Source organism: Hemiscyllium ocellatum, chromosome 2 (assembly GCF_020745735.1).
Source record: "Hemiscyllium ocellatum isolate sHemOce1 chromosome 2, sHemOce1.pat.X.cur, whole genome shotgun sequence".
NCBI classification, from domain to species: domain Eukaryota; kingdom Metazoa; phylum Chordata; class Chondrichthyes; order Orectolobiformes; family Hemiscylliidae; genus Hemiscyllium; species Hemiscyllium ocellatum.
Window position 1 is genome coordinate 11,054,475 of NC_083402.1, and position 26,566 is coordinate 11,081,040.

The 26,566-nt window shown below is 40.9% G+C and overlaps 1 protein-coding gene across 3 annotated transcripts in view; it reads left to right on the forward strand.

The window, feature by feature from the left end:
- Positions 1–26,566, forward strand: part of fam193a (family with sequence similarity 193 member A) — a 234,127-nt gene that overhangs the window by 110,323 nt on the left and 97,238 nt on the right. For all 3 annotated transcript variants that reach the window (XM_060834543.1, XM_060834552.1, XM_060834562.1), the window contains exon 3: positions 1,680–1,925. In XM_060834543.1, coding sequence (XP_060690526.1) covers positions 1,680–1,925 — 246 coding nt within the window. The remainder of the gene's footprint in view (positions 1–1,679; positions 1,926–26,566) is intronic.

Sequence of the window (26,566 nt, forward strand, 5' to 3'; positions counted from 1 at the left end):
TTAACATGATGTGCAAGTCCTGGTTATTATGCAAATTAGGATGAGATCTGTTCCCTGGATGCTGCCTGACCTGCTGTGCTTTTTCAGCAACACATTTTCAGCTGCGATCATCACAGTAAACCATAATTGCTGGAGAAATTCAGCAGGTCTGGCAGCATTTCTGGAAAGAAAGCAGAGTCAACTTTTCAAATTCAGTGGCCACCCTTCTTCAGCAATTTCTGCTTTTGTTTCAGATTTCCAGTGTCTTCAGTTTGTTTTTGTTTGAGGTTGTAACAATTCAGGCAAGACCTGGTGAAAGTTAGCACTGAGTCAGACAGAAGCCAATGTCCTAAGTTAGTGTAGAGCTGATACCACATATAAAAACAAGATGTGGTAGGATGGAAAGTGCTCCTTTATGAAGGATTATAGTGAAGATGTTGGAAATTTGTCACCTGGAAGCTTTGATGTTTATTAAATCCAATAGCATTGCAGTTGCCCATGAATGAAGTCTGAATTCCGGGTGCCTGCATATCGTGTGCAGCACTTGAGCCATTTACTTTGTGCCAGTTAATTGACTAACCTTTGACAGGTTAGAGTGGTGCTGGAAAAGCACAGCAGGAGAGGCAGCCTCCAAGGAGCACGAAAATTGATGTTTTGGGCAAAAGCCCTTCATCAGGTTTTTTGCCTAAAATGTCGATTTTACTGCTCCTCGGATGCTGCCTGGCCTACTATGCTTTTCCAACAACACTCTAATCTTGTCTCTAATGTCTAGCATCTGTAATACCCACTTCCACCTAACCTTTGACAGACTCTTGTCTTAGTAAGCCTGTGTCTGAAGAAATGTTCCTTCTGACATTCTCACTTAAACATTCAGTGAGAGGAAGAAATACTCTCTCCCTATTTGCTACCTCAAATATTTTCATTCATGAATATTTCTAGTAGATATAACCCTTGGCTTTACTATGTTTGTTCACCTTGATCTATTTGAAACATTTATTAAATGAAATTGTTATAGATTTAGGGCAGTCATCTTATTTGAGTTTACTTTTGCAGTTAGATGCGCAAACTGACTTTTGTTTCTCTGAGGCACAAGGTCTCCATCATGTCACTAGCACCCTTTTGAGCAAGTCTTGTGTCTTCATGGCAGCGTTACCACCTCAATTTCAAAAGGTGGATGATCTAAGTGCCAGTTCCCACTGTCCCAGCAAGTGGGCCTCTGGATGGTTGATATCCAGTGGGTTATTCAATATGCTCAGATGTTTCAAAAATTCTTTCTTCGTTAGAGACCGAATAGGGCATATGGGATTTCAGCAATAAGGTTGAAAATTGTGCTAATTAAAATAAGTTTGGACAAATTAGTTGCAGTTGATGGCCCGAAGGGTTATTAGTTGTTGGGCAATGCAAGTCTTGAAGATTGGGCATAAGTGTACCAGCAAGTTATGCATGACCTCGAGTCTTTAAATTTATGCTATGTCTGTATTCTAGATCTGAGAATTAAATGTGAAGTACAAGACCGGTGGTTGATAAAATGAAAGTAGCATCTGAATATCAAAGTCCTGGAATTTCAAATAATAATGAAAATTAATTTGACTTATTCAGCCTTTGAGAAGCCATGAAACACATGTGTAAAGCTAAAGGAGTTCAAGTAAATTGTTTTTGTCACTTGCAAATGGCCTTACCTTGCATTTTTATCTATTTAGACTCCCTTCACTTTTGGGCTGGGTCAGAGAGCACCGTACTCAACAGGAGAACGATGTCTTCTATGTCGAAGTGAACGCAAAGACTCTTCACTCTCAGAGAGTGGGATTACAAACCCAAACAAAATGGCACTTTCTACATCTCCAAAAACTAATAGCATGTTGCACCTTCCACTGTGGGTTTGCCCGGATTGCAGGCGCACAGTTGAAAAGGATGATCGGCAAGTTTCTCTAGAGCAGTCTCTAGTGGTAAGTAGGATTAATTTAATATTTGTCTTCCATAGGTTCAGCCTGGTGCTGCTTAATTTTTAAATTTCAGAATGTGTATGCTGTGTTTATTACCACTTTGCTGTCTTGGCCCAAGCACTCCCAGCTCCCCGCTACATGTCACCTGTGATCCAAGTAGAATATTAGACTGTTGTTGACTGTATAAAATGGGGAAATTTGTGTTTTTCTGTCTCTACCTTGTAATTGTGCAGTGTGATTTTAATATTTGTTAAACAGTTAAAGGAATTTAATGAAAATACATTAACTCACTTGTTAACAATATTAGGCATTTGAGATGTACATGTAAATATTTCGCAACTGAATTAACCAATAAGCATGTTGTTAGAATTACTGCTGAAATTGAACAGGTCTGTGGAAGCATGAACATGCCATTTAACCACCTCAAGCCTCTAGTTGTCTATACTGTTTGACATTTGGAACAAGAGTACAAACCCATTGTTCCAAATTTCATGAAGTGCTTGGTTAACAACAATCGACTTGTCAGTGTCTGTCTGCAAATTTGAGTTGGCCCAATATCCCCAGAATTGTGTGGAGCGGTTTCCAAATTTCTACTGGCCTTTGTTGTGAGAAGTTTCACTCTATGAAAAACATCGCTCTGAATATAAGATTATTTTGTTCAGGATTCTATTATCGGAGGGAATAATTTTGCCATATTACAAACCTTAATATAATGAATCTTCGACCTTTTTGAAGCTTAAGGAACACAAAATAAGTCTCAAATGGTAACTCTTGAAAATATTTTATCATTTGGATGTATTAATGTTGCATTTCTCTGAGGCCACCTTCTGTGAGGTAGTGTACCTTAAATTGAATGCAGTGCTTCAGATGGGGTCTCATGGAGATTTTTGCAACTGAAGTAGTGCTTCCACCCGTGAGTTCAAACCCTCTTGATGGCAAAGGTTGACTGAGAAGGAAATGGCACAGATTCAAATTGGCAAAAGAAACAAGGATTATCTGAGACCAGGCTTTTTCTTCTGGTGAATGGGCACCACCTGGAACTGCCTGAGTGTGGTAGAGGCAGGTTCAATTGAGGTATTCCAAAACAAGTAAGACAGTTATTTGAAAATGTAAAATGTGTACAGTTGTAGGGAGAAGGCGTAAGAACAGCATTAAAAGAAATTCTTATGAGAACCCCTACAGGCACTTAATGATTCTGTGATAGCGTTATGCCTGCATAGCTCTCAGTCTTTGAAAGAGTGTTTCTGATTTGTCGTCTTTGGATTTCAGATGCAGAGCTTCAGATACCACATCTAGATTAGATAGGCATAACACACATCCTAACACATGTCCATCCACAGTCTCTCTCTGATCAGCTTGTACCATCAAGGTGTACAGTCACTTTGTCCCTGATGGTGGATTCCAGCAGATTCCTCACTGCTAATGGTGAACCATTTAGTCTGTTATTCTAACTTTTCTTAAATAAAGATGGTGCTATTTGAAATCACTGATCCTTTGACAGAATTCCTGAATCTAGAGAATTTCGGTAGTAGGATAGTTATTAAAATTATGTAGTGTATACTATTATTCAGTAAACTGACCTAGTGATGATGATATGGTTCAAAGGTAATTTTTCATTGGCCCTCATTGAACTTTGAAACTTCTTTGTGCTCAGCAGTAGAATGCATTTTGGCACAAAACACTTGTAGATCAAGGCTTCCTGCGCTCTATTCAAATAATATTTCTTAATCCAAAGTTCCAATGCGTAGCCCTCACTGTTCCATTAAGAATTTTTCCATTCCTTATTAGCCTTTGCATGTCTGACGAGTGAGATTGCCACTTCAGTACAAACCAAGGAGTATCTTGGTATTAATTTTGTTTGACATAAAGGCGTCTGTTCTTCGTTAGTCTGTGCTGTATTTGACTTTTTTAAAAAAAAGTTTGGAAAAGAAGTCTATCAATTTGCTGCCCCAACTAATCTTGTTCTAGTTTTTCACATACATGTTCTCAACCATTCTGTTTCATCGCATGCACACACTCTGGAACTGTCTCCATCAGCTCCACCTCTCAATCTTGATGCTGTCCTGTTTATTATTTCTGGTTTTCTCTTTGTCTCATTTAACACTTCAAAAAGAAAATTTTTCTTCTCCTTTCAAGTGTTAGAGAATGCAAACTCCAAAAACACTGAGGGACTGGCATTGCTCTGAATTCTTCTTGTCTTCCTCTTCTCTTTGACTCCATCCCTCCTCCTAACCTTCCATTCTCTGCTGAAAGATCTGTGCTCAGCAGAGGACTTAGTTGTGTCCTAGCCTTGCCGCTGTGTCTTGATGCAAACTGGAGGAACAGTGATTTTCTACTTGGTGATTTTAGAGCCTTCGGGGCACAGCATTGAGTTCAAAAACTTTAGAGCATGAACACTGTTGTCTTCTGATTCGACGCTGCACGTGCCCATTGCTCTCATTCTCTCACTCCTGGGTTTGCTCTGAATAGAGTTGACTTATTTTCTGCTATTAACATGCAGCATTTGCATCCATTGTACATCTATATTTTTCCTTTGACAGTCCATTTGTCTTTTCCTCTGGGCACCCTCACCATGTGTTACACTTGCACCATGAACATAAAAAACATCATTTTTCAGCCCATCTCCATCCAAAGAAGAGACATTGGACTCCATGTTAATGCTGCTTCTCTGCAAATGCTGCCAGACCTCAGTTTCTCAAGCACACTCTGTTTCCATTTTAGACTTCCAGCATCTGCAATATTTTCCTTTTATAGAGCTCTGCTTTCCAGCTTGCTCCCCAAATCCTTGACTTCCCTGAGACACCAAAAATCTGTTTATCCCAGTCTTAAGTGTGTTAAATTGAGGCTCAACAACTCTAATGAGATAAGAATTCCAAAGATGCACAGCACTTTCAAGTGGGGATATTTCTCCTTCAGTCTGAAATGAACAGCACCATTTTGATATGTCTCTGACCCTGCATTTTAGTTTCACCAAACGATTGAAACAGTTAAGCTGCTTCAGAATCTTTGTTAATTTCAATAAGATTGCCACTCCTTTTAAATACCAGAGATTCTAACCTAATTTGGTCAGTCGCTCATTATAAAACAAGCATCACATCGCAGGCTTAATATATCCTTTTCTGTATCCCTTCCATTGCAAATATATATTTTCTTAGAGGCCAAAACTATGTACAGTACTCCAGATGTGGTCGTCTCAGAATCCTCTATAATTATGAGAAGGCTTCTGTATTCTTGTACACTCATCCCCTGGCAACAAAGATGTTGTTATGAAACAAAAACAGAAATCGCTGGAAAATCTCAGCAGCTGTAACAGCATGCGTGGAGTGGAATTGAAGTCCAGCAACACGTCTTCAAAACAAGGGTCACTGGACTTGGAAGGTTAACTCTCGATTCTCTCCACAGATGCTGCCAGATCTGAGATTTTCCAGCAATTTCTTTTTGGTTCAGATTTCCAACATTTTTTTTTTGTTCAACATGGTATTATGCCTATGCACCTTGTACAGTCTTTTTCAAGTCTCCCAGAACAGTAACACTTATTAGATTTGCACGAGTTTTCTTTAAACATCCTAGCTAAATTTGCTGATGACACCAAGATAGATAGGAAACTAATTGTGAAGAGGACTTGAGGGCTGCAAAAAGATACAAGTATGAGTAGGCAAAGATCTGGCAAATAAAGTAATGTGTGGGAAAATGTGAAATTGTCTGTTTGGTAGGAAGGATGAAAGAAAAGCATGTTACCCAAATGTTAAGATTTTGCAAGGAATCTGGGTGTCTTCATGCAATAATTCAAACTGTTCGACTGGTCGGAATCTAATAGAATGCTATTGTTCTTTACTCTGGAATTGAATTCAGCAGAAGGGAGGTTATGTTTGAGTCAGATAAAGAGAAAATAGACTACACTAGACTTGTTTTTGACAGAACTACTGACCACCCAGTGGAAGTGTCCCCGGGCAACAGTGACCATAACTTGATTGAATTTTACATACAGTTTAAGGGGGAGAACTGTGGGTCCAAGACCACTATTTTGTATTTAAACAAAAAGAATTATAAAGTCATGAAAATTTAGGTTAAGTGAAAAGTCAATTGAGATACAATGACAAGCATTTAAGTGGATATCCCGGAAAGTACAGAATAGATACAAAGAACGGGTTTAAGATAAAAAGTATGTTTAAAGGAGACAAGAGGTAAGTTTTTTTTATGCAGGTGGTGGTAAGTTCCTGGAATACACTGCCAGAGATGGAGGAGGAGGCAGATACAGTTGCAGTGTTAAAGGCATCTTGACAGATACGATAGAGAAGGAATCAAGGGTTACGGACCACGTAGAGTGACATTCCAACAAATAAATATTTATACAATTTGTGATTACCTAATATGAAAGATAGTACCAAACTCAAAGAAAAGACTTACAATTGTGCAAAGATAGGTGACGGGTCAGAAAATTGGACAAAATATTTTAAAATAACAATGACTTACTAAAGGATAAATAAGGAAAAAAAGCTAGCGTACAAGAGAAAGCTCGTCAAAAATATAAAAGCAGGAAAAGTTTGTTCTGACATTTCGAGAAAAGAGTTAACAAAGTAGCTTGTCCTAAGAAAATGAGATTTCAAAATGGGAGCTAAAAAGATGGCAGATGAACAGTTTTGCCGTTGTCTTAACTGGAGAGAATACAAGTAGTCATTCCAGCTGAAAATCAGGAGTTGAAAGGGAGGGTGAAAATTGCAGTTTTATCAAGTATTGAGCGAATTGTTAGAACTGTGAGTTGACAAGGCCCCAAGTTTTGAATCTTAAAAGATCTAGTTAGTGAGATAGTTGAGATGTTGGGTTTTATTTTCTGATCCTTCAATTCGTGGAAGGTTCCTTCAGATTTGAAAATTGGTGATGTCAGTCATTTAGTTAAGAAGGGAAGTAGGCAGAAAATAGGAAGCTACAGGCCAGTTAGCTTAGCATTTGTCATAGGGAAAATGTTGGAAACTATTAATAGAAAAATTTTAACAGCACTTGGATAATTTCAAGGTACTCAGGCAGAATTCTGTCAAAGGGAAATCATGTTTAACTAATTTGTTGGAGTTATTTGAAGAGTTAACTTGTGCTGTGGATAAAGGGGAACCAGAGAATCTAGTGTATTTGAATTTACAGAAGACATTTGAAAAGATTATTGTGGAAAATGAAAGCTCATGGTGTCGAGGGTACGGTATTGGCATGGATAAAAGATTGGTTTGCTAACAGGAAATAGTAAGGATAAATGGATCTTTCTTAGGTCAGCACAGAGGTTGATGCTGGTGTCTCCGATGTTTTTCTTCAATGGTTTGAATGAAGGGACCAAAGATGTAGGGCTACGTTTGCTGCTGACTGAAAGATGGGTAAGAAGATGAGTTGTGAAGAGGAAATAAGGAGCCTGCAAAGGAATATAGATAGTTAACTGAGCAGACTGCATTTACCGAATCTTTGTCCAACGTGGGAAAGAGTGAAGTTGCCTATTTTGGCAAAAAGAATAGAGAAAAAAATGGTGAATGGTAGGACGTTAGAGTTCTCAGTTGCAAGAAATTTGGGTGTTCTTATTTATGAATTACAAAGGTTAGTACATGTATAGTAAGTAATCAGGAAAGATAATATAATTTTATGATTTAGTACAAGGGGAATTGAATGTAAGAGTAGTGACGTTGTGCTTCAGTTATGCAGCATACGCAGTAAGACTGCCTCTGGAATAGTGTATACAGTGCGGTGACCGTACTTATGGAAGGATTTTTGTGTATTGAAAGCAGTTCAGAGACCAAAATTGTTGGAGTTGTGGATAGTGTAGAAAGTTGTCAAAGGACACAATGGGAGATACATCAGTTGCAGATATGGCTGAGAAATGGCAAATAGGGTTTAATCCAGATAAGTGTAAGGTGCTGCACTTTGGGAGATGAAATGTTAAGGAAAAGCATACAGTTAATGGCAGGACCCTGAACAGTATTGGAATGTAGAGGGATCTTGGGGTTTCAAGATCCAACATAACACCCTGACTCTTGTATTGAATTCCTTGATCAATTAAGGCAAGCATGCCATATGCCTTTTTTACCACCCTATCTGTGTGCCTGGTCACTTTCAGGGAGCTATGGCCTTGAACCCCCAAGAACTGAGGCTCATCATTTTAAAAAGGACATGCCTTTTTTCTCTCTGTCTACCTCACACACACGTGTACACACACACAAAAGTCTATGGGGTAAATTTGTATTTGCAGAATTTTATTTGTAGATACATTCTATTTTGCTCAAAAAATACACAATCTGCAGGCAGTCAATCCATGTGACTTTTATAAATTCCTATTTTGGAAATAGAATCAGCGTGGCTCGAGATTGGCATACAAACAGACTCTAACTCACTTCTTTAATGCATTGTGTGAGCTGAGATGTCACCTGTTTAAAATAAAACTTTGTTATCGCTGGGATTTTACATATTCATGAATAGAAACTTGTAGTCCATTCTAAAAGATGTAAGACTTAACAGCAATCTAGGTTTAAGCTATATATTGTATCAGTTGCATGAAACTATGATCTTGTGCAAAAGATTTTGTGTCTTATGATTGTATCCCACTAGCTATCTGACGAAGGAGCAGCGCTCCAAAAGCTAGTGCTTCCGAATAAACCTATTGGACTATATCCTGGTGTTGTGAGATTTTTAACTTTGCCTGTTTAAGGCAGAGATGAGAGAAAAAGAATTAATGCTTCAGAGTTTTTGGAATTCTTCAAAACCAATAGATACAGAAGACATTAAATAATTCTAAGGCAGGTTAGATATCTCCTTGATTATGAAAGAAAATGAAGATTTTTGGGGGTATTCAGATATGTAAAGTTGATGTTCAAGTTGGATCAGCCATGATCTTACTGAATGGTGGAGCAGGCTTGAAGGGCCACATCATCTACTCCCTTTCCTGGTATGAATGTTAGTAAAATACATTTTGTATTAATATCATAATCTTAATGAAAGGATTTCTCAAGGAGCTCCAGATTGTTATAGGGAAAGAACTAATCAGGAAAAGCACTTCAGAGGAAATCTCTAATGACGGTGGTAGAGTACCATCTTGTTGTGTTGCTATACATTTTCCCCTCATTGTTCATGTAGGCTGTGGCTTAAGGGTTGAGGACTTCAGATCTTCAGGCTGTATGCATCTGCAGTCGAGGATATTCCTTGGGAGTGTTGTCTCTCAATTATAGTCAACAGAATTTATTTTGGTGTGTCTTCACTTGTGGAGAAAAATCTTGCAGTAGCTGACACCAACCCTCAAACACTTGAGACACAACTAAGCATGCCATGTTTCATTGACTTCTGATGGGAAGTATTCTTTTGGATCATGACAGAACTCCTGCATCTCAGTCTCACCACTATGAGCAATTAGTGAGGCAAGCTTGATTGCAAGCTACAGGCTGAACTGTATTAAAGTTCACTTTGACTTCTTTTCTGCTTCTTTCTGGAAGAAGCCATGTTCTGGGGCACAATGGTGTGCTTTCTCCATTCTACACTTGAAGTAACTTGCCTCTTATGCTGGGTAGAGCAATACCATAGAGCAGGGACAGGCTGTTCACACTGCTACGTCTGAGTTAGCCAGCAACTCCTCTGCAAATTGTGTTGAGGCAGGACAGCTCAGGCTAGTTCTTCGTGAAGTTCTGTGGTCAGTTCCACATATTGAGCAATCCAGCTCCCTTAAGCGATTGTTTCTGGATGACATCATGTTTAAAGCTTAGCATGTTGAGCATTACATCAAGGTACACTGGTTAAAAGTTGTGTGCTCATGTTCAATGATGGTGGATTGTGTCTGTGGTCAGATTCAGAAAAATGGAAGGAAGAGTGGTAGCATTTGCAGAGGTTAAATTGTGGTGCCGTGGAGTATGAGGGCAAAAATTTGGAATCGTTGCATGAATGAAGATGACATAATTGAAGAGCCGCCTGAATAAGGAATAGAAGCAGGGAATGTGTGGGCAGTCAGGCTCAAATAAGTCTTTTATTGATGAATGCAATAGTTATGTCTGGTTAGCTCCTGCGTGATCTGCCCAGCAAACCGAAGGGAAGAGAGAGGCTGGATTTTTCTATCATAGGAATAGCGAACCAACTTCAAACTCGGGAAATGTAGGTTTGAAAGTTTTTGGTAAACTCACTTTGAGAGATTTTGGTAACACTGGATTGCATGTATATTTTAATTTATTGATGCAACATAGTCTTTTAACAATGGAAAGTCTACCAGTTAGCCTGGTAGTGGTGCTGAATAAGCAGTTCAAACTCTTTTTTCAAAAATGATATGTTTCGAATGTGATTTGCAAAGTGTGTTGCTGGACCCAGGCTGGCTCCGAAGCTGAATGAATTTGATCCATAGTTGAGAATGGTGTTATACAGAAGACATTTCTGTGCTGTAACGGAAAAACTACAGCCTCCAATTTCACGCCAAACCTTTCAGGAGCTTTCAGGAGAAACTTATTTACTTAAAGTTTCGTAAGAATGTAGCACTTGCTCCCACAGGGGAAACCCACGCAAGCATTTGAGGGAGAAGGGTATTGGAGATTATAATGGTAGATTTAGATGAGAAAAAAATGGGAGAAAGCTTGATTGAAATATAAAAACTGGATTGGATTGATTGGGCCTGATGATCTGTTTCTGTGCTACATGTTGAAACTTGAAACAAAATGTCTCAAGTGTGAGATTCTTTTTCTGGACACCACAAAAATGATGCTCAAATATTTAGCAGTTTGTTTTGTATTGTAAAATTTGAGGTAAAATGAACATTGCAAGATGCTTTAATTGTCTGCTTGAGGGACCACAAACTACTACTTGTGTTTGACACCTCCGATGCACAGTTGAGAAGTTAACAAACTCTTCAAGTTGACAACGCTGGCATTATATGTGTTTCTGCCCTGCTGATGTTTACAGTGCTCTGAGGTTTTTTCTTGGCAGTTTAAATATTCTACTTCTAGTTACCTTAGTGTTCTAGATGGGTTTTAGATCCTGTGGTTTATTGTTACCATGAAGCATTAACATTCTGTGATACGATTCTTTTCTAATGTATAGGGCTGTTGTAAATGTGCAACAGGTCATGAACCTCATTGTTGGAAAGTGTTTTGCAATGAACGTTAGTGTTTGATAATACTTAGAAGTCCCTCAGTGCTGCAAATCCTCTCATGTCATTCCATCCATGAAGTTTGTTGTGTTGTTTTCTTTAGTGCAGATTGTAGTGAAAGCTCATAATATGTTATTTGGAAACTTGGGTTTGATAGGAGAGGAAAGATGAATTTGAGTCTTAGTTCTGTGAAGGGCAGAATTTAATAAACAGCAACATTTCCAAGAAATCATGAGATTTTAAATAAATGGGCTACAAGCCATTGAGGAGATAATGACTGGGGTGTTTGGTGACTTGCGTTTTACAGCCCAGAATGTGAAAAAGAAGATAGATGAAAATAAATCCTTAATTTCGAAGGTGTTCTTATGAGCAATTCTCTTGAAAGATGGATGATTTTTTTTTTAAGGAGTTTGGATTTCAAGCTATTGGCATATGAGTTTGGTCTATTTGTGTGAAGGGGTTTAATAATTAACACAAAATAATAATTGTTTCATAACCATGATTTGTCAGACTACAGCTGACTGCCTTCTGGAGTGTTAATGGAAATTTGTTCATATTGTGGGGTCTACGACAAGAGGGAAAACTAAGTTAAGCCACTTTTAACTAGCAGAAGTTAACATGAACAGGCTTACAAAAGTTAAGAGCTTTTGAATGAAATTTGAAGGAAACCTGACTAGAATCAGAATCAGGCACAAGCATAATCTCTACTAGGGAAAGGAATCTGTTCAGAGCAGTTACAGAAATGCGTTAGCTCAGTATAAGGACGTAAGCTTTTGAAAGCTTCCGAACTAGAATAAAACAGATAACTGCAGATGCTGGAAATCTGAAACAAAAACAGAAATTGCTGATGGGACTCCGATCTGGCAACATCTGTGGTGACAAAGCAAAGTTAGAGTTTCAAGTTCAATGACACTTCAATCCTTGAATACCTCTTCAGACTAGGGTGTTCTAGTTAGGAATTTGCTTTGGTTCTTCAAAGATGAGATCTCAGCTGAGAGAGTCAAAAGGTTTGGCAGCTCATATGACAGGAACTGAAAAGAAGCAGTGAAGTCACCTTCCAGTTCTTATGGGGATGGAAATATTCCCTAGATTTTGATTAACTGTAAACTGATGGTGTTGGGAGTAAATGAGATTATTGTACTGCATGTTTGAAATATTTTAAACTCTGTTCTACGTAGATAGTGTAGTTTGTTTTTTTTCCCTTTTGCATAATAAACTTGGTTTATTGTTGAATCCAAACCTGAAGCTGATGCGCTTACGTTCCAATGAAAGGACCATCATATCAAGTTTAGAAGTTGGTCTGTCAAGTCAGATGTTATTCATCTGACATATAGTGACGGTGTATTAATGTCGGCTGAGATCAAAACCAGGGTCTTGGAGCTGGGGAAGATGTCCTGAGTTGCTTAAAAGAAAGCCAGAAACAGAAGCATGTCAGAGAGGAAGATAATCTACAAGGTGTTCATGACAGTGTTAACGAGCCAATGTTAAGAAATGGGTGAGCTGAGTTAGCTTGTTTAAGAGTTTGAGGAGGCAATGTCAACAAAATAAATTAAGATTGAGTAAATAATTCCTGTCAGGGTGAAAGGAAAGGCTGGTAGGTGCAGGGAATGCTGGATGACTAAAGAAATTGAAGGTTTGGTTAAGCATATATCAGGTATAGACAAGATAGATCGAGTGAATCCTTAGAAGAGTATAAAGAAAGTAGGAGTACACTTAAGAGGGAAATCAGGAGGGCAAAAAGGGGACATGAGATAGCTTTGGCAAATACAATTAAGGAGAATTCAAAGGGTTTTTACAAATACATTAAGGACAAAAGGGTAACCATGGAGAGAATAGGGCCTCTGAAAGATTAGCAAGGTGGCCTTTGTGTGGAGTCGCAGGAGATGGGGGAGATATTAAATGAGTATTTTGCATCAGTATTTACTGTGGAAAGGACTTGGAAGAGAGAGAATGTGGAGAAATAAATAGTGACATCTTGAAAAATGTCCATATTATAGAGGAGGAAATGCTGGATGCCTCCACCATATCTGTTCCCAGGAGGACCAGTTCCACCACAGAACACAGCAGATGGCCTCTTTCTTTAGAGACTGCAATTTCCCTTCCCATTTGGTTAAAGATGCCCTCCAACGAATCTCATCCACATTCCGCACCTCCGCCCTCAGGCCGCACCCCTCCAACCGTAACAAGGACAGAACACCCCTGGTGCTCACCTTCCACCCTACCAACCTTCGCATAAACCAAATCATCCGCTGACATTTCCGCCACCTCCAAAAAGACCCCACCACCAGGGATATATTTCCCTCCCCACCCCTTTCCGCCTTCCGCAAAGACCGTTCCCTCCGTGACTACTTGGTCAGGTCCACGCCCCCTACAACCCACCCTCCCATCCTGGTACCTTCCCCTGCCACCGCAGGAACTGTAAAACCTGCGCCCACACCTCCTCCCTCACCTCTATCCAAGGCCCTAAAGGAACCTTCCACATCCATCAAAGTTTTACCTGCACATCCACTAATATCATTTATTGTATCCGTTGCTCCCGATGCGGTCCCCTCTACATTGGGGAGACTGGGCGCCTCCTAGCAGAGCACTTTTTAGGGAACATCTCCGAGACACCGGCACCAATCAACCACATCTGCCCCATGGCCCAACGTTTCAACTCCCTCTCCCAATCTGCCGAGGACATGGAGGTCCTGGGCCTCCTTCACCGCCACTCCCTCACCACTAGACGCCTGGAGGAAGAACGCCTCATCTTCCACCTCATAATACTTCAACCCCAGGGCATCAATGTGGACTTCAACAGTTTCCTCATTTCCCCTTCCCCCCCACCTCGCCCTAGTTCCAAACTTCCAGCTGAGCACTGTCCCCGTGACTTGTCCAGACTTGTCGTACCTGCCTATCTCCTTTTCCACCTATCCACTCCCCCCACCCCCGACCTATCACCTTCATCCCCTCCCCCACTCACCTATTGTACTCTATGCTACTTTCTCCCCACCCCCACCCTCCTCCAGCCAATCTCTCCACGTTTCAGGCTCTCTGCCTTTATTCCTGATGAAGGGCTTTTGCCCGAAACGTCGATTTCGCTGCTCCTTGGATGCTGCCTGAACTGCTGTGCTCTTCCAGCACCACTGATCCAGAATTGTGGATTGATGATGGGAACATAAGAGTAGTAGTAATCCTGTTGAAAATCAAAGTGAAATGAATCGACTCATCATTGTTAGTTATTGGCCAGCACTTGTGCGGTGGGAATGCTGTTTGTCTTGTATCAGTTCACTTCACGCTGAGGATACCCTCCACCATATTGTGCAGCGCTATCACTATACTAAATTGAAGCATTTAGAACAGAGCTAGCATCTCCAGATTTAGGCATTGATGAATTATTGTGGGACATACGCAGCAGCAAAATAGCATTTGACTGTAATCTCCAGTCTGGTGTAGGTTGGAGGATTAATGCATGATTCTGGTATATGGTGCATTGGGGACATGCCCAACTGAACCATTCTAGGGCTGATGTTATTGCCAACTGCATAACTAGCAACATAGAGGTGATTTTAAACTAAATAGTGATAGTAAGGAATGAAAGCTGAGTGTCCAGGCCAGAGAGAGAGGTATAAATGGTAAACATCCCATAGTAAAAAGGGGTAGAGAGTACAAACCTAAGAATAAACCAACAGTTAGACTAGAATTTACAATGTTGGTACCACTGGACACTAGAATAAAAGATATGGACGTAGCTTTGGAGACAAAACAGATTAACTGAGAGCACAAATAGAAATAAGTACAATCTGAAAGCTGATACACACGTGTTAGCAGGGTAACATGGTTTAGAACCTGAATCTTGAAGGGGACAGGGCATATAGGAAGGACAGTGTCAAACAAAAGTGAACAACTGGCTGTGTTAGTTAATGATGGCATGAGCACAATAAAGAACTGTAGAATCATACAGTTGTGCATGGGAATTCACCTCTCACATGAGAGGACCTTCAATTGTGTTGATGTTGCACTGACAAAAACTATTCTAAACCTACACCAGTCCCACTTCCCAGTGCCTAGGCCCATAATCTTGAATATTATGTCAGAAATCACACGAATAAGTGAAGAAACAAAAGAAATGGAGACATGAGAAATGACAAAAGCAAGAAGTTAATTGTACAAGGCATAATTAGTAAGTTTGCAGATGACAGGCTACAAAATATCGTGGACATTGAGAAAGATTGCCAGCAGGATCTGATCAGCTGGGGAAGTGGGCTGAGAAATGGCAAATGGAGCTTAATATAGATAAGTGTGAAGTGTTGCATTTTGGAAAGTCAAACCAAGATAGGAGTTTCGTGGCGAATGGTAGTGCATTAAGAAGTGTAATGGAACAGAGGGACCTTGGAGTTCATGTGAACGGTTCTCTGAACTTGAAGTCACAGGTAGATGGAGCAGTAAAGAAGGCTTTTGGCACACTGGCCTTCCTCAGTCAGAGCACTGAGTATAGAAGTTGGGAAGTTATGTTGCAGTTGTACAGGATGTTGGTGAGGTTGCACTTGGAGTATTGTATTCTGTTTTGGTCACCTTGCTATAGGAAGGATGTTATTAAACTGGAAAGAGTGGAGAAGAAATTTACAAGGATGTTGCCAGCACTCGAGGGTCTGCATAACAGGGAGAGGTTGGACAATCTAGGACTATTTTCTTTAGAGCGTAGGAGACTGTGAGGGGAGATCTTTATAGAAGTGCATAAGATCATGAGAGACATGGATAGGGTGAATGTGCTCAGTCATTTTCTTAGGGTTGGGGAATTGAGGACTTGAGGGCATCAGATTAAGGTTAGAGGGGAAAGAGAAAAGGGAACCTGAGGGACAACTTTCTTAACATGGAGGGTGGTACACATCTGGGAATGAGCTGTTGAAGGAAGTGGTTGAATATGTTAACAACATTTTAAAATGCATTTAGACAAATAAATGGATAAGGAAGGGTTTAGAAGGATATAGGCCAAGTGCAGGGAAATGGAATTAGTGTTGATAGACGTTATTATTAGCATGGACCTGTTTGGTCGATGGGCTTGTCTCCATCCTCTGGGTGTATAAGTTCCTTAACAACAACAGCATTGCCGTATGTTCATGTGCCATGACAAGAATTGTTGTGGAATCTAAAAGTTCATGAAAGGATGGAAGATTTAGTGGCTAACAGGAAACAGTGTAGGCATAAATGGGTTATATACTCATGATACAGATTTAGTTGAGAAAGTAAGTTGTGACGAAGACCTAAAGAGTATGCAGTGAAAAGATAGAGAGGTTCAGTGAAAAGGCAAATACATTGCAGTGCCATAATGGTAATGTCATTGGGCTAGAAACCTAGAATACAATGTAATGTTCTGGAGGCGTGGGTTTGAATTCTATCATTAAAAACTTTGAATTAAATAAAAATCTGGAATGACAAGTTAGCCTCATGGCAATCATGCAGCCATTGTTGTAAATACTTGTCTGGCTTACAAATACCTTTTAGAGTTAGAAATCAGCATTCCTTACCTGGCCTGTCCACCAGACCCACAAAGAAAAGTGATAAATTGCTAACTGTCCCATAGGCAATTAAGGATGGGCGATAAATACTGACCTCACTAGCAGCGATATCCCATGAACGAATATATAAAGTGAAATCCAATGTAGGAAAACCTAAAGAACTCTGGATATAGAAGAATATTCAGGAATTGATTCAAAAAAAAGAAAAGAGCCATTTAATAGATATAAGGGAAGCAATGCAAAGCAGGCATTAATGGAGTATAGAAAGTTCTGGGAGTGACCTAAGAAAGCAATTACAGCGAAAGGAGGCATGAATATACACTGGTAGGTAAGATGAGGGCGAATCAAGGGAACGTAGATAACCAGGGAACGAATAGGGTGCATTGGGGCCCAAGTGGACACTCTGAGCCTGACAGCATTGGTAGGTGTTAAACAACCACTTATCCTCCTCCTCCAAGTGAAGACAGATGTTGTGGATCCAGAATTCAGGAAGAGGAACGAAAGGATCTAATTTGATGTTGTGAATGAAGAGAAGTGGAAGCTTTGCCAGGACAGATCCCCAGGTCCAAATGAGTTGTATCCAAGATTGCTGTTGCAAATGAGAGTGGAAATTACACAACTCTGAACCAAATTTTTAATTTTCCACTGACCACGGAGGACTGGGAGATAGCTAATGTGAGTTGAAAAGTGTGATGCTGGAAAAGCGCAGCAGGCCAGGCAGCCTCCGAGGAGCAGGAGAATCAATGTTTTGGGTATAAACTCTTCTTCAGGAATGAGGCTGGTGTACCAAATAGGGCGCTACCTCGTGCTCCCACGAGGTGGTTGAACAGTTCATCCACTTTACTAACACCTTCCACCCTGACCTCAAATTTATCTGGACCATCTCAGACTCCTCCCTCCCCTTCCTAGACATCTCCATTTCTATCTCAAGCAGCCTACTCAACACAGACATTTACAATAAACCGACCGACTCCCACAGCTACCTAGATTACACCTCTAAAAACGCCATCCCATATTCCCAATTCCTCCAAAAAGATTGGCACACCAGCCTCATTCCTTAAGAAGGGCTTATGCCTGAAACGTCGATTCTCCTGCTCCTCGGATGCTGCCTGGCCTGCTGCGCTTTTCCAGCACCATATTTTTCAACTCTGGTCTCCAGTCCTCACTTTCTCCTAGATAGCTAATGTGATCCTGCTTTCCAAGAAGGTAGTGGAGATGACCAGGAAAATTACAGACCAGAAGGAAAATTATTGGAGAAAGTCCTGAAGGAAGGGCAAAATTTGTTCAGGAATGGACAGTGTGGTTTTGCCAGAGGGGCGTCATGCCTAACACATTTAATTTTAATTTTGTCAGGAGATGGCCAGTAATGTAGATGAGGACAGAGCAGTTAAAGTTCTAAGTTTCATCAAGGGTTTTGACAAGGCCCCACGTGGGAGACTGATTTTTTAAATTAAAAGCTAAGAGCACCTGGGATCCAGTAAACTTGGCAAGTTGGATCCAAAATTGGCTTGGAGGCGGTTGTAGAAAGCTGCATGTGTGACTGTTCATGGCATACTACAGGGATCCCTTGTTGTTCGTGATATACAGAAATGTGGGGGGAAATGTTTGTTGGTAAAATGAAGATTGGTCAGGTGGTTGAGAGTGAAAGTGGTCTTGGATTACAGAAGGACATTGATGGATTGATCAGATGGGGAGATCAGGTAGACATAATTTAACTCTGATAAATATGAGTTGGTGTTACTGCTTCCAAGTACAAGACATGAGTATATTTGAAGAATGGCATGACATTAAGAAGCTCAGAAGAACTGAGGGGCTTGTGGTATTTATTCATAGATCCCCTGTAGGTGGCAGGTATTCCTGAGATGCTGCCTGGCCTGCTGTGCTTTGACCAGCAACACATTTGCAGCTGTGATCTCCAGCATCTGCAGACCTCATTTTTTACTTACAGGTTAAGAGAGTAGTTAAGACAGCGTAAAGAATGCTTGCCTTTATCAGTCGTGGCATAGATTAAAAGAGCAGGAAGGTTGTGGTGAAGTCATACAAAACTTTGATAGGCCACAGCGACGTCCCATTTCCTCCCTCAGTCGAAGCAAAATGTTCAGAGACACAGTATACTTTTACCTTTATCTTTATTCCAGGCCCTGGGGGGAGAGAGTGCGATCACCCATGTCCACAGAGACATAGTCATTTTACAGGAAGGAGCTTCCAGATTAGGGGCAGCACAGTGGTTAGCACTGCTGCCTCACAGTGCCAGAGACCCGGTTCAATTCCTGCTTCAGGCGACTCTGTGTGGAGTTTGCACATTCTCCCCGTGTCTACGTGGGTTTCCTCCGGGTACTCCAGTTTCCTCCCACAATCCAAAAATGTGCAGTAGTGTTCGGGTTTGGGTGGGTTGTGCTTCGGTGGGTCGGTGTGGATTTGTTGGCCCGAAGGGCCTGTTTCCGCACTGTAAGTAATCTAATCTAATCTTAGACAACATACATACTAATTGGGTGACTGTTACAATCAACGAGTATCAATAGTAAAGATTAAACAGTTTGCTGTTACACAATGAATAACTGGCTTCACATAATGAATACTTTTCACCTTGTTAAACTGACCTTTCACTGAATGCTACCTCACCATGTTAAATGGCTTCTCGTAATGAATGCTTTTCTACCTTGTTAACCCATAACCCTTGCCTGCAGCACTCCATTGTTAACTAAGTTCTTATCTGCTCTGAGTCATGCTCAGCTGAACTTCTTGTTTCACAAAACTCAACTTAACTCTTTCCCTGCCTGCTTATACCCTATACACATTCTCAGTAGCTGGAGTAATGTGCACAGTTCTGGCCACTGCACTATAGGAAGGATTTTGTTACATTGAAAGGATTGCAAAGGAGATACACAGGTTTGTTGCCTGTGATGGAGAGGTTTAGTAATGAAGAGAGACTGGGTCAGCTTGGGTCATATACTGTGGAGCAAAGAAGGCAATGAGTTATCTTATTGAGGGGCATGGGCAGGGTGAATAGAATAGGTTAAGTTCTGTTCCCTTCAGTTGAAGGGTAAGTAACAAGGGATGTATTTTTAAGGTGAAAGGCAGGAGATTAAGAAGGCAGTTGAGGAACAATTATGTCATCTAGAGGGTGGTGGGAATTTGGAATACACTAAGAGGGTCGTTGTGGTGGGAAACCTCACAACCTTAAAAAACAATGTGGATGAGCACTTGAAATATGGTAACGCTGAAGGCTCTGGCCTTAGTGGTGGAAAGTGGAGCTAATGTAGATTTTAGAGGTTTTTTTGTCAGACCTGATAGACTGAAGAGCCTGTTCTGTACTGTATGCTTCTATGATTCTCTAATTCAATGAATGTGAAATTATCTATTTTGGTACCAACATATCTCTGCAATATCCTCATAGTTCATCCTCCCACCTAAATTCGTGCTGTCTGCAAGCTTAGAGATATTACATTTGGCTCACTTATCTAAATCATTAATATATGCTGTCATTCCTCCATAGATGCAAGAGTTCCGTTCCTGACAGCCCCTGCAAATGATGAAATTTGCGAGTGTGGAGTTTGTTAAAACATACTGGATAAAAATTGTAGATATACAAGTTTTGCTCACAGATGTTGAATTTCGTTGTTCCTTAGTTTGTGACATGAATAGGCAAATCCACGAATCATGATCTTGCGAATACAGAGGATTTACTGTGTTGTGTATAACTGGGGTCTAAGCATTTATCCCTGTGGTACCCTCCTAGTCAATGGTCACTGCTTGGAAAAAGGCCGGTTTCTTCCTATCCCTGTTCTGCCTTTACCATAAAGGCAAAAGATTAACTCTGGTTTGTTGAAGAGGACAGGAAACCGTGCTGGGTCTGGCACAAAGAATATTTAAAAATTAGGTGTCTATCAGATGAAGCTACAGCACAGACTACTTGCATTCCAAACAGCAGAAGCAGCATGCAATAGGCAGAGTGAGCAATCCTAAATCAAATTAAAATTCGGCCAGCCTGCCACATCTAATTATGAATGATTAACCACTACCCAGTGGTTAATGCTGCAGTGGAATTTGTTGCCCAACAGTTTCCCCAAATGATCCTGATTGGCCATTCAATCCATTTTCTTTTATTTCTTTGCTCTCGCTAAAGCTTTTGCACAGCTATATTCGTAGCTTACTCCACTTCACTTCCTGTTCCAGATATTTGGACGATAGAGTAAGTGTGAAATGGTTGTAGATGATGTCAACACATTCTGTTGTACTCTAGTTTTGGTGGATCCAATATATTGTTTACATCGCAAAGAACATGTGTGGACAAGGCAAATTCAGTTTATCTTGTGTCTTGTCTTTTGGTTGAGACATTAAGGGCCTGTGTTCCTCCCTCATCATCCTTAAGAGTTACCTTGGACATGATTCCAGAAGAAGCAAAGAGTTCTCCCTGGTTTTGTGTTCAATATTTATCCTCCAACTAACATCACTAAAAAGAATATTCTGTTGACCTAATTGCAAATTGTGGGAGCTTGCTGTGTGGGAAATGGCTGCTATGTTATGACAGGATAAATGCATTGTCTTTCACTACTCCATGACTCTGCAGGTCACAACGTATATTTAATTGGTTCATAAGACCAGACATATCCTTTCAGGATATCAGACTTTGAACCAAATAAATGATAGCCAAGATTCTGCAATAAATACAAACATTGGTTTATATAAAACAAAACTTATTGGACAAACACTGAATTTATTAATACTGTTTACAATCTGAAAATATAAATGTTTAAGTCTGGGACGGCACTGTAGCTCAGTAGTTTGCACTGCTGCCTCACAGTGCCAGGGACCCGGGTTCGATTCCTGCCTCAGGTGACTGTGTGGAGTTTGCACATTCTCCCTACGTGGGTTTCCTCCGGGTGCTTCGGTTTCCTCCCACAGTCCAAAGATGTGTAGGTCAGGTGAATTGGCCATGCTAAATTGCCCATGGTGTTAGGTGCATTAGTTGGGAGTAAAGATAGGGTAGGGGAATGGATCTGGGTGGATTACTCTTCGGAGCATCTATGTGGACTTGTTGGGCCGAAGGGCCTGTTTCCATACTGTAGAAAATCTAATCTAAGTAACCCAAAACGCACAAACACGTGCACTCTGACCATAAGGTGTAGGCTCAGAAGTAGGCTATTCAGCCCAAATAATGAGCTCCACTATTCAATGAAACCATACTGATCTGATAATTCTCAACTCAACTTTCCTGCCTTTTCTCCGTGTTGTATACAAGGGTCCCATACTGAACTTACAACAGAAACAGGACAATTGAACTGATGATTTGTTTCTTTCAGTCGGCTCATCCCCAACTTAAATCCACATGTTCTTGGAATAATGTTCCCTGTATCCTCCAAGACAGCATAACCTCTGAGGGTCTGTTGAATGCCGATTGGCTTGCAAATATGTTGACTTCTCGTACCAGAGATCTATGCTGTAACAGGAAAAACTTGAGGGAACATAATCTTTGAGCAGAGCTAGCACTCTTCCAGTAGTAAAAAGTTATTTTCCCTCAAGTGAGTTCAAGCAAACAAGACCAGTAATTATCTAGAGACATGAATTTCCAAGATGCACCTTGTTTTTCAAAAAAAATATTCAAATGTATTTTCACTTTTTTAAGAAAGTCAATCGAAGTGTCCACTTCATCAAATGCAATTTTACAAAACCTGAGAATAAAGCCTTCATTGTAATTGCAAAAATAATTACACTTCACAAAAAGTATCTCATTGGCAGCAATGTCTTTTCAACAGCCTGAGGTCTTGAAAGATGCTCTTGAATTGCAATTTCTTTTTCTTTAGTTTTGGTTGCAGATGTACTTTTCAGATGTAACCTATTCTGCTAGCTGAAGAAATCAGTGCAGAAGTTGCTTGGATAATTTGTGGTTTGATTTGTAATCTTCTTTCATGACATGTTCAGTGTGTTGCTGTCACAGATGTGAAGAATATGCTCTATTGAGAATCATTCCCATCTGTTTTCACATGGTACATTTCATTATTTGTGAAAGCAGGTTGTGAGTAACTGTTCAGGTTTGGCATCTTATGTGCTCTAGTCATGGTGCAATAGCATAGAATTTAATCAAACATGGAAAATTCAATAAAACATGCATAGAGTTTTCATAAAAACAGCCTCATTAATGTTCCTTACACCATATTTAATAACAAAAGAAATTTTAAGGTGCATAAATCTTTTGGTAGCACAGCATTCTCTCAATGGTTCATGGCACAATGTTGAACATTTTATAATAAATCGTGTATTTTATGAGATCAGACCTATAAGTAATACTATTTTTGCTGAAATGTTGCTTTTACTTGACATTCATTGCATTAACTTTGTTTAAATATAGTCTGTGTTTCTGATATCCGTGACATTTGGATTCTGCTTGATATAATGGCTGAAACGAAGGTTCATTTGATTTGTGAAGTTTGATTAAGTCCTGGTTGTGTTATGACAGGATTACATGGTGTCTTGCATGTTTATGATAACTTGTATTATGTATCTGTCACCTAAGTCGATTTCACCCACCCCCCAATTTTGTAACCAATTTTAGTTCATGTTTTCCCATCCTCTCCACTTTCCCCTGGTTATGTCTAAGTTAGTTTGTTTCTATACCCCATATTGAGATCCTTCAGGCTTGGGTCACTCTGGCTTGAGCCCCAGCTTGTTTTAAAGAAACCCATTTTTTGTCCACACTCAAATTTGTAAGGAGTTGAGAAATATGAGCAGGAGTAAACTGTTTGTGCGTTTTCGAGATTGATCTTCTATTCAATAAGATCACAGTTGAGGAATCTTCAACTTCTCTTTCCTGCTTCTCTAATTTTTGAGCCCCATGAAAGGTGATTGACATCAGTCTTGAGTATCTCAGTAATTGATCATCTGCAAGTTTCTAACATAGTCTCACATAATTGCAACCCTGTGAGTGAAGAAATTTCTCTCCGTCTCAGTCTTTGAGTTGACTCTTTAACTTTAGATTATGACCTGTTATTCCGTTACATCTGCCTAGCCAGGTAAAACTTTCTAGTTGTTTTACAATTTCTTTTCTGCAATATGATTATCTCTCCCACTAAATTCAAGGAATTATAAGCAAAACACTATGATGCTGGAGATTTGAAAAAAAACAATTCTGAAGAAACTCATATCTGGCAGCATCTGTGGCAGTACAGGCCCTTTGGCTCTTGATGTTGTGCTGACATGTGGAACCTATCTGAAGCCCATCTAACCAATGCTAATCCATTCTTGTCCATATGCCTATCCAATGACCATTAAATACCCTTAAAGTTGACGAGTCTACTAGTTCTTTGAGAAGGTGACCAAACAGGTAGATCAGAGTAAACCGGTTGATGTGGTGTATATGGATTTCAGCAAGGCATTCGATAAGGTTCCCCACAGTAGGCGATTGTACAAAATGCGGAGGAACGGGATTGTGGGAGATATATTAGTTTGGATCAGTAATTGGCTTGCTGAATGAAGACAGAGGGTGGTGGTTAATGGGAAATGTTCATGCTGGAGTCCCGTTATCAGTGGTGTTCCGCAAAGGTCGGTATTAGGTCCACTGCTGTTCGTCATTTTTATAAATGACCTGGATGAGGGCGTAGAAGGGTGGGTTAGTAAATTTGCAGATGACACTAAGGTCGGTGGAGTTGTGGGTACTGATGAAGGATGTTGTAGGTTACAGAGAGACATAGATAAGCTGCAGAGCTGGGCTGAGAGGTGGCAAATGGAGTTTAATGCAGACAAGGGTGAGGTGATTCACTTTGGTTGGAGTAACCGGAATGCAAAGTACTGAGCTAATGGTAATATTCTTGGTAGTGTAGATGAGCAGAGAGATCTCAGTGTCCAGGTACACAGATCCTTGAAAGTTGCCACCCAGGTCGAAAGGGTTGTTAAGAAGGTAAAAACAATGACTGCAGATGCTGGAAACCAGATTCTGGATCAGTGGTGCTGGAAGAGCACAGCAGTTCAGTCAGCATCCAAGGAGCAGCGAAATCGACGTTTTGGGCAAAAGCCTTTCATCAGGAGTAAAGGCAGTGAGCCTGAAAGCGTGGAGAGATAAGCTAGAGGAGGGTGGGGATGGGGAGAGAGTAGCATAGAGTACAATGGGTGAGTGGGGGAGGGGATGAAGATGATAGGTCAGGGAGGAGAGGGTGGAGTGGATAGGTGGAAAAGGAGCTAAGCAGGTAGGACAAGTCCGGACAAGTCATGGGGACAGTGCTGAGCTGGAAGCTTGAAACTAGGATGAGGTGGGGGAAGGGGAAATGAGGAAACTGTTGAAGTCCACATTGATGCCCTGGGGTTGAAGTGTTCTGAGGCGGAAGATGAGGCGTTCTTCCTCCAGGCGTCTGGTGGTGAGGGAGCAGTGGTGAAGGAGGCCCAGAACCTCCATGTCCTCGGCAGAGTGGGAGGGGGAGTTGAAATGTTGGGCCACAGGGCGGTGTGGTTGATTGGTGCGGGTGTCTCGGAGATGTTCCCTAAAGCGCTCTGCTAGGAGGCACCCAGTCTCCCCAGTGTAGAGGAGACAGCGTCGGGAGCAACGGATACAATAAATGATATTGGTGGATGTGCAGGTAAAACTTTGATGGATGTGGAAGGCTCCTTTTAGGGCCTTGGATAGAGGTGAGGGAGGAGGTGTGGGCACAGGTTTTACAGTTCCTGCGGTGGCAGGGTAAAGTGCCAGGATGGGAGGGTGGGTCGTAGGGGGGCGTGGACCTGACCAGGTAGTCACGGAGGGAACGGTCTTTTGCGGAAGGCGGAAAGGGGTGGGGAGGGAAATATATCCCTGGTGGTGGGGTCTTTTTGGAGGTGGCGGAAATGTCGGCGGATGATTTGGTTACAGTGTTTTAGCTTTTATTAACAGAGGGATCAGTTCCGGAACCATGAGGTTATGCTACAGCTGTACAAAACTCTGGTGCAGCCTCACTTGGAGTATTGTGTACAGTTCTGGTCACCACATTATAAGAAGGATGTGGAAGCTTTGGAAAGGGTGCAGAGGAGATTTAATAAGATGTTGCCTGGTATGGAAGGAATGTCTTACGAGGAAAGGCTGAGGGCCTTGAGGTTGTTTTCGTTAGAGAGGAGAAGGTTGAGAGGTGACTGAATAGAGACATATAAGATAATCAGAGGGTTAGATAGGGTAGGCAGGGAGAGCCTTTTTCCAAGAATGGTGACGGTGAGCACAAGGGGGCATAGCTTTAAATTGAGGGGTGATAAATATAGAACAGATGTCAGAGGTAGTTTCTTTACTCAGAGAGTAGTAAGGGTATGGAATGCTTTGCCTGCAACGGTAGTAGATTCGCCAACTTTAAGTACATTTAAGTCGTCATTGGACAAGCATATGGATGTACATGGAATAGTGTAGGTTAGATGGGCTTCAGATTGGTATGACAGGTAGGCACAACATCGAGGACTGAAGGGTCTGTACTGCGCTGTAATGTTCCATGTTCTATGTACTGTTGCAGGCAGTGCATTCTATGACTACTACTGAGTAAAGAAACTATCTCTGACATTTGTCTTCTATCTATCATCCCTCAATTTAAAGCTATATCACCTCATGCTAGCCATCACCATCCAAGGAAAAAGACTCTCACTGTCCAAACTATCTAACCCTCCGATTATCTTATGTCTCAATTAACCTTTATATCATCATTGTCTACAGGAATACTGCCTCTCAACCACCTCCTCCTCTCAGGAAAATAGCCTCAAGTCCTTCAGCCTTATAAGACCTATCCTCCAAACCAGGCAACCTCCTGTAAATCTCTTCTGAGCCCTTTCCAAAGCTTCCACGTGTTTCCTATAATGCAGTGACCAGAACTATACGCAATGCTCCAAATGTGGCTACACCAGAGTTTTGTACAGGTGCAGCATGATCTCATGGTTCCGAAACTCAATCCCTTTACCAATAAAAGCTAACACACTGTATTCCTTCTGAACAACCCTATCAACCTCGGTGGCAACTTTCAAGGATCTGTGTATGTGGACACTAAAATCTCTCTTTCATCTACACTACCAAGAATCTTACCATTAACCCAGTATTCTGCATTCCTGGTGCTCCTTCCAAT